Raw genomic sequence first — 9,266 nt, 5'->3', positions numbered from 1 at the left:
GGCTCTGGGAGAATGCTCTCGGAAACTGTAGGATGTTTGCAGTAAAATTGACGATACATTCTGGTTAACTTTAAGCACTTTCATACTTCACATGATAGATTTTTACTCAAAAAAGGAAATTGATGTGACATTTTGGATTTTCAACAGACCATCGTTTTACCCACAATTTACCCCGAAGTCAGTCCACACCCTCTGGTTCAGTTCGCAGACACACTGTATCCCATCCAACCGCCGAACCCTTTCACTGTGAAACTCTCTTCTCCCCTTCTAAAGCAGTTAAGCTGGTATTCTTTTTTTTAATATAAGCTGGTATTCTTGTTCAAATCTAGTTGTCCAAAGTGCCACTCTCAGCTCCTCATCACCTTCCCCAAAGCACAGTTAACAGCTTCTGACACTTTGTTACCATCCATTTCCCCCTTTCATGGCCAGGAGTAAATACATTTGCAAATAATGTTTCAGCGGACACCATGCTGGCGATTTGTCCACAGCCTTGGTGTCAGCCAGCTTTTCTCTTCCACCAGGTTCCCGAAATGTCGACTTGTCTGTTCTCTCCATCTGACCGATCTGACCTGCTGAGTGTTAGCAGCATTTTCTCTTTTTGTTCCAGATTTCCAGCAACTGCGGTATTTTTCTTTTAGCTCGTATGAAAGTGTTACAGAAAATTGTATATTTTAAAAGTGCAAAATATGGAAGCTTCACCAATTTGTCGAGTCAGAAGGTTGAAATGAGTGAACGAGAGGAGGATGAAGAAGTTGACTTTGTGTTATGAGTTGGGTTGAAAGCAGGAGTAAAGAGGGATGTTTTGCAGAAAGTGAAATGTTTTAAAAGTGTAAAATATGGAACACTTCACAAATTTGTGATTCGATGCTTCAGATCGTGTTTGTCTAATCTAATTCAATTTTTTGATGAAGTAACGGGGAGGATTAATGAAGGGAATGCAATGGATGTTGTCTACATGGATTTTCGGAAGGCGTTTGACAAAGTACTACATCGAAGGCTGATTAACAAAATTGAGGCTCATGGAATAGGTGGGTCAGTGGCAGCTTGGATAAGGAATTGGCTTAAGGACAGAAAACAGCGAGTTGTGATAAATGGCTGTTTTTCAGACTGGAGGATGGTAGACGGTGGTGTTCCCCAAGGGTCATTGCTGGGGCCACTGCTTTTTTTGATATATATACAAATGACCTGGATAATGGAGTACAGAGTAGAATTTCTAAACTTACCGATGACACCAAATTTGGGGTTGTGGCAAACAGTGAGGATGATACCAATCGACTGCAACAGGACATAGAAAGGCTAGCAGAATGGGCAGACAAGTGGCAGATGGAATTTAATACAGCAAAGTGTGAGGTGATGCATTTTGGCAGAAGGAACAGGGGGAGGCAATATACACTTAATGGCACAGTTATAAAGAGTGTGCAGGGACAGAGGGACCTGGGAGTTAATGTGCATAGGTCCTTGGCAGTGGCAGGATGTATTGAGTGAGTGGTTAACAAAGCATATGGGATCTTGGGCTTCATAAATAGAGGCACTGAGTACAAAAGTAGAGAAGTTGTGCTGAACCTTTATAAAGCGCTGGTTAGGCCACAGCTGCAGTATTGCATCCAGTTCTGGTCACCACACTTTAGGAAGGATGTGAAGGCCCTTGAGAAGGTGCAGAGGAGGTTTACCAGAATGGTTCCAGGGATGGGGGATCTTAGCTACAAGGACAGGTTGGAGAAGTTGGATTTGTTTTCATTAGAGCAAAGGAGGTTGAGGGGGGATTTGATAGAGGTGTACAAGATTATGATGGGTTTGGATAAGGTAGACAGAGAAAGGCTGTTCCCACTAGTTGATGGTACAAGGGCTAGGGGACACAGATTTAAGGTTTTGGGCAAGAGATACAGGGGGGATGTGAGGAAAAACTTTTTTACGCAGCGAGTGGTGAGGACCTGGAACTCTCTGCCGACAGAAGTGATGGAAGCGGAGACACTCAATGTTTTCAAGGGGAGACTGGATAGGCACCTGAGGGAAACAACTTTGCAGGGCTACGGGGATAGAGCGGGGGAATGGGACTGACTGGATTGCTCTACAGAGAGCCAGCACGGACTCGATGGGCCGAATGGCCTCCTTCTGTGCCGTTATGACTCTATGACTATGACTCTATGACTATGATATCGGTCCCAGCTCTTTTCCGGTGCAACCGTCAATCTTGAACAGGCCCTTCCTGCCACAGAACTGGGCCCAATGTCCCACAGGCCCCGCCCCCTGACACCCACAGGCCCCGCCCCTGAGCTCAACAGGCCCTGCCGCCTGAGCCGAACGGTTTCAGATTCGCCCACCGCCCTCATTTACATTTAGACCCGGCCGCCGATAATCCTCTGCGAAGAAATCTATTTTACTTTCAATTTTGATGTTATTGGAACATAAGTGATTAAAGGAGACGTAATTTATTTCAGATCAGCTACGTCTTGTGTTGTGGGAGAATTCTAATTCAAAATATAACAAAAAATGAAGCACCATCAGCTAAAGGTGTTTAATGTGTCCAAGTTTTATATAACACTTTGTTTTACTGTACATTTGTGAGCATATACTAAAATTGGAATGATTGGAACGATACAGGTCGGTCAGATGAAAACAACAGAGAAGTCGACTTTTTGGGCACCTGGTGGAAGAGAAAAGCAGGCTAACACCCAGGCTGTGGACAAATCGCCAGCATGGTGTTTCGCTGACACACTATTTGCTCATGTATTTAGGGGAAAATTGATGCTCTAAAAAGGAGAAATGGATGGTGATAAAGTTGCGGAAGCTGTTAACTGTTTTGGGAGAGGCGGTGAGGAGCTGGGAGTAGCACTTGCCCAACTAGAATACCAGCTTAACTGCATTGGAAGGTGAGAATAGAGTTTCTCAGTGAAAGGGTTAGGGTATTGGATGGGATACAGTGTGACTGTGAACTGAGCCAGAGAGTGTGGACTGACTTTGTAAATTCGGGGTGTAGGGGACTTGATGTGCTTATGTGACTGAGGTAAAGTTTGGGTACCTGATGGTCTGCTGAAAATCCAATATATCACTTTATTTTTCCTTTTTTTAATAAATGTATTTAAGTGACTTACCCTTTCCAATTGTCCTGCTGTTGCCTGGGAGGAACCTTTGGCAAAAATTCAAGCGCTGTAATTATCAGGTGAGATTGCCAAACTTCTGAACCTGGAGGTGAAATATTCAGTCCCGCTCCTGTATTGTCACCTCTGGTGTCCTCCCAAGGATCTATCCTTGGCCCCCCTCCTATTTGAGTTGGAATAAACGGGTCTTTTTCCGAGTGGCAGGCAGTGACTAGTGGGGTACCGCAGGGATCGGTCCTTGGACCCCAGCTATTCACAATATATATTAATGATCTAGACAAGGGAACTAGATGTAAAATCTCCCAATTTGCAGACGACACAAAGCTGGGTGGGCGTGTGTGCTGTGAGGAGGATGCCGAGAAACTCCAGGATGATTTGGACAGGTTGGGTGATTGGGCAGAAGCATGGCAGATGCAATATAACGTGGATAAATGTGAGGTTATGCACTTTGGTAGCAAAAACAGGAAGGCAGATAATATTAATTGGACAAGTCAAATTGGGCAGGGCTGCCTTGAGGATGAGTTCATTGAGTGTATTAGGGATGGGTTTCTTGAGCAGTATGTAACTGAACCGACCAGGGGGCAAGCAACCTTAGATCTGGTCCTGTGTAACGAGACAGGATTAATTAAAAATGTCCTAGTAAAGGATCCCCTTGGAATGAGTGACCATAACATGGTTGAATTCCATATTCAATTAGAGGGTGAGAAGGTTGGATCTCAAACAAGCGTGCTAAGCTTGAATAAAGGAGACTATGAAGGTATGAGAGCGGAATTGAGTAGAGTGGATTGGGAAAATAGATTAAAGGGTAAGACGACACATGATCAGTGGTGTACATTTAAGGAGTTATTTTACAACTTCCAAAAAATATATATTCCACTGAGAAGAAAAGGGTGTAAAAAAAAAGACAGCCATCCGTGGCTAAGTAAAGAAATTAAGGATAGTATTCGACTAAAAACAAGGGCATATAAGGTAGCCAAATCTAGTGGGAGGATAGAGGATTGGGAAAACTTTAAAAGACAGCAAAAAATAACAAAAAGATTGATTAAGAAAGGGAAGATAGATTATGAAAGTAGATTAGCAAAAAATATAAAAACAGATAGTAAGAGTTTTTATAGTTATATAAAAAGAAAAAGGGTGGCTAAAGTAAATGTTGGTCCCTTAGAGGATGAGACCAGGAAACTAATGGTGGGAAATATGGAGATGGCAAAAACACTGAATGAATATTTTATATCAGTCTTTACAGTAGAAGACACTAAGAATATCCCAACACTGGAAAAACAGGGGGCTAAAGGGGGGGAGGAGCTAAACATGATCAAAATCACTAAGGAAGTGGTACTCGGTAAAATAATGGGACTCAAGGCGGATAAATCACCTGGACCTGATGGCTTACATCCTAGGGTCTTGAGGGAAGTGGCGGTAGGGATTGTGGATGCATTGGTAATAATTTTCCAAAACTCCCTGGACTCGGCAAAGGTCCCGGCCAAATACTGGGTCAAAGAGGTAGGTTTTAAGGAGCATCTTAAAGGAGTAGAGAAAGGTCGAGGTTCAGGGAGGATATTCCATAGCTTAGGGTCGAGACAACTGAAGGCACAGCCGCCAATGGTGGCGTGATTAATGAAAGGGGAGAATGGCTGACGAGGCTATAATGAAGTAGTTACAGGACACATAAGGCCCAGTGACTGAACTGCAGTCTGCCATCAGTCACACAGCCTTCACTCATTGCTCATTGACTTTTCAGATCAGAGCCCCTAGTCTGACCTGGTGGAGTGGTAAATAGTGAGGAGGGAAGCCTCAGGCTACAGGACGATATAGACGGGTTGGTTAGATGGGCAGAACAATGGCAAATGGAATTTAACCCTGAAAAGTGTGAGGTGATGCATTTTGGGAGGACTAACAAGGCAAGGGAATACACAATGAATGGTAGGACCCTAGGAAGGACAGAGGATCAGAGGGACCTTGGTGTGCATGTACATAGATCCCTGAAGGCAGCAGGACAGGTAGTTAAAAAGGCATATGGGATACTTGCCTTCATTAGCCGAGGCATAGAATATAAGAGCAGGGAGGTTATGATGGAGCTGTACAAACGCTAGTTAGGCCACAGCTGGAATACTGTGTGCAGTTCTGGTCGCCACACCATAGGAGGGATGTGATTGCATTGGCGAGGGCGCAGAGGAGATTCACCAGGATGTTATCTGGGCTGGAGCGCTTCAGCTATGAAGAGGGACTGGACAGGCTGGGGTTGTTTTCCTTAGAGCAGAGAAGGCTGAGGGGGGACCTGATTGAGGTGTACAAAATTATGAGGGGCATAGATAGGGTAGATAGAAAGGAACTTTTCCCCATAGTAGAGGGGTCAATAACCAGGGGGCATTGTTTCAAGGTAAGGGGCAGGAGGTTTAGAGGGGATTTGAGGAAAAACTTTTTCACCCAGAGGGTGGTTGGAATCTGGAACTCACTGCCTGAAAGGGTGGTAGAGGCAGGAACCCTCACAACATTCAAGAAGCATTTAGATGAGCACTTGAAACGCCATAGCATACAAGGCTACGGACCAAGTGCTGGAAAATGGGATTGGAATAGACAGGACTTGATGGCTGGCATGGACACGATGGGCCAAACGGCCTCTTTCTGTGCTGTATAACTCTATGACTATGACTCTATGACTCTTTAGATAAGGGGTGGTGTCAAAGGACTGGAGGATTGCAAATGTTACACCCTTGTTCAAAAAAGGGGAGAAGGATAAACCTGGCAATTACAGGCCAGTTAGTTTAACGTCGCTGGTGGGGAAGCTTGTAGAAACAGTAATCTGGGACAAAATTAACATCCACTTGGACAAGCATGGATTAATAAAGGAGAGACAGCAGCTGAGATGCAGTTGATGTTGCATATATAGACTTCCAAAAAGTGTTTGATAAAGTACCACATATTAGGCTTGTTACCAAAATGGAAGCCCATGGGATAAAAGGGCAGTAAAAGCATGGATATAAAATTGGCTAAAGGATAGAAAACGGAGCGTTGTGGTGAATGGCTGTTTTTTGGACTGGAGGGAGGTATACAGTGGCATTCCCCAAAGTTCAGTACTAGGACCACTCCTGTTTCTGATATACATTAATGACTTGGACTTGGGGGTCCAGGACACAATTTCAGAATTTGCAGATGACACGAAACTTGGAAGTGCAGTAAACAGTGAGAAATGTAGTTATTGACTTCAAGAGGACATTGACAGGCTGGTCGATTGGGCGGACACATGGCAGATGAAATTCAATGCAGAAAAGTGTGAGGTGATACATTTTGGTGGGGAGAATGAGGAGAGACAATACATGCTAAATGGTACAATTTTAAAGGGGGTGCAAGAACAGAGGGACCTGGAGGTGTTTGTGCACAAATCTTTGAAGTTGGCAGGACAGGTTAACAAAGCAGGTACTAAAGCATATGGGCTTTATAAATAGAGGCATAGAGTACAAAAGTCAGGGGGTTAAGCTAAACGTATATAAAGCACTAGTTCGGCCCCAGATGGAGTATTGTGTCCAATTCTGGGCACCACACTTTAGGAAGGATGTGAAGGCTTTGGAGAGGGTACAGAAGAGATTTACTAGAATGGTTGCAGGGATGAGGGATTGCAGTTACGTGGATAGACTGGAGAAGCTGGGATTGCCCTCCTTAGAGCAGAGAAGGCTAAGAGATTTGATAGAGGTGCTTAAAATCATGAAGGGTTTAGATAGAGTAAATAAAGAGAAACTGTTTCCAACGGCTGAAGGGTCATAAATGACAGGGCACAGATTTAAGGTGATTGGCAAAAGAACCAGAGGTGACATGAGGAAATGCATTTTTACATGAGTGGTTAGGTTTTGGAATGCACTGCCTGATAGGGTGGTGGGTATAGATTCAATAGTAGCCTTCAAAAGAGAATTGGATAAATACGTGAAGGAGAAAAAACTTGCATGCATATGAGGAAAGAGCAGGAGAGTGGGACTAACTGGATCGCTCTTCCGAAGAGCCGACACTGTCTTAATGGGCCGAATGGTCTCCTTCTGTGCTGTACTATTCCATGATTCTAAGATTCTGATCAGTGAGTAGAATCAATCATTGTTCCTCCTCTAATCAGTACTTTAACTCCTTTTCCTTTTTAGGCAACTTGAATGTTGTGCAAAGAAGTGAAGAAACCAGATGTTCTATTTGTAATGGATTTAAGACCCAACTCAACACTGCAGAGCATTTCATCACTTCCCTCTGTGCGGTCCACACCAAGGCTCTCGGGACTGTCTCAGATCACATGCAGTTTATATTTAAGCAATGCTATTGCTTCGCATAACCAGAGTCTCTTGCTGGCCAGTGGAGTCACTTGTATAATCAGTGTGCTCCCAGAGGTGATGAGTTCTGAGTTTCCAGGCACTGAGTATATTAATATTCCTATTGCAGATTCTCCTGGTTCACAGTTAAGTGAGTACTTCGACATGGTGGCAGACAAAATCCACCATGTTGAAAAATTGCGTGGACGAACACTGCTGCACTGTGTTGCTGGAATCAGTAGATCCGCCACTTTGTGCCTTGCTTACCTCATGAAATACCACCACATATCTCTGGTTGAGGCTCACGCCTGGTTGAGGGCCCGCAGGCCTATAATTAGGCCAAACAGTGGATTCTGGAAGCAGCTGATTGAGTACGAAGACAGAATCTTTGGAAAAACCAGCATCAAAATGGTGACGTCACCTCTGGGAGTCATACCAGACATTTATGAAGAAGAAACGAGAGGAATGATTCCTTTTTAATATTGTACACCTGACTCACAATGTTTATTTTGTCTAGGTATGTTTGTGTTATGTTACTGCTGTATATATTTGCCTATAAAGGCAGCTGTGGATAAGATGACCTTTCCTTTAATACCACACAATACAATTCCCAAAATATCCATGACTCATATAAGACAAGGGTCAACATTAGAAAGCTCCTCTACACCAAAATTCTGTTCTTTATAATGTTTGGGGTCCACAAATGTCTTCTTTGTGCCACTCTCATTTCAACCATCCCATGCCCATCCACTCTTGTTCTAATGGACCAGTGCTGTGATATCTCCCTTCTGCAGTCAGTCCTGGCTGCTGATGCTGACTTGAATCTGCTCTTCCTGTTGCTATGCCGCTGGGCAGGTATTGATTTTAAATCCGCAGTGGGACCCTGGAATAACGCTGTGATTCAGGAGGGTAAGCTGCCATTAAAGTGTCAGAGCACTGTAGAATAGCTGCTGGCCTCAGCTGATAGGAATGTATTGGTGCTTGTATTGGAGGCACTGTCTTTGGAGAATTTACTAAACTGAGAGGATGTGACCCATGTGTAAGATGCACCCTCGCAGCCCCTCAAACACACACTTGTGATCCAGACTAAGACATACATTTATAGACTTGTATCTGAGTATATATTTGAACAATACATTTTCTTTTGTGCATTGCATTCAACTCTAAAGGACTATTAATTTTACATGGCTTGCCTTAATAAATTGCAGCACAGCTTAGAGTAAGAGGGTGATAGGTTTAACCAAAGTGCTAAATTTGGAACGGTTTACAAACTACACAGAAAATGTTTGATTTGGAGCTACCCACCTTTGTACAGTGCTTGCAGTTAATAAACACTGGTGATGGAGGTTAAACACACAGTAATACCACTTAAGTCAGAACAAAAAGTAAATGTGGAATGTACAGCAATCCACTTAGGCCTCGATTTTCAGTGAGCCGTGGAGTCAGGCTTGGAGGCGTGCGGGGGGTTAAAATCGCAAAAAGAGGCGGGCGGGAGCCCCCCGACTGGTTGGCGACTCCGAGCAATTTTAACTCAATGTGATGGTCCTGACTCCGTCCCACACCCAACAGGCGGGACTGGTCGTTAAGGTCCTTAACAACCACTAAATGGCCTCTATAATGCTATTTTAAAAGGCCCTTGCGAATTTAACCCTTTTCCCACATGAAACATGCCTGGTGGGAAACACAAATGTGAAACCTGGCGGGAGCACTATTGGATTGCTGACTATCAACTGCAGGTCAACCATTAAAGAGGAGATTTGATCAGCCATGATTTGCAGGACTTTGTAGTCTCAGGTCTGGGGCAACTTTTAGCAGGCTTAACCACACCTATGGAATGTTGGAGCCTCACACCCATCTCCAGTGTGGCCTCCTGGGAAACCCCGCT

General features: G+C 44.0%; 1 protein-coding gene across 1 annotated transcript; it reads left to right on the top strand.

Annotated features, from left to right (window-relative positions):
- Positions 1-7,267: 7,267 nt before the first annotated feature.
- LOC147104458 (dual specificity protein phosphatase 18-like) lies at positions 7,268-8,583 on the top strand. Its single transcript, XM_085962143.1, has one exon. The coding sequence runs from the start codon at positions 7,274-7,276 to the stop codon at positions 7,859-7,861; it is 588 nt and encodes a 195-aa protein (XP_085818269.1). The 5' UTR covers positions 7,268-7,273; the 3' UTR covers positions 7,862-8,583.
- Positions 8,584-9,266: the final 683 nt, after the last annotated feature.

This window comes from Somniosus microcephalus, chromosome 19 (assembly GCF_052327205.1).
Source record: "Somniosus microcephalus isolate GS21.2 chromosome 19, FLI_Smic_1.0, whole genome shotgun sequence".
NCBI lineage: Eukaryota > Metazoa > Chordata > Chondrichthyes > Squaliformes > Somniosidae > Somniosus > Somniosus microcephalus.
This window is presented reverse-complemented; position numbering and strand designations above follow the sequence as displayed.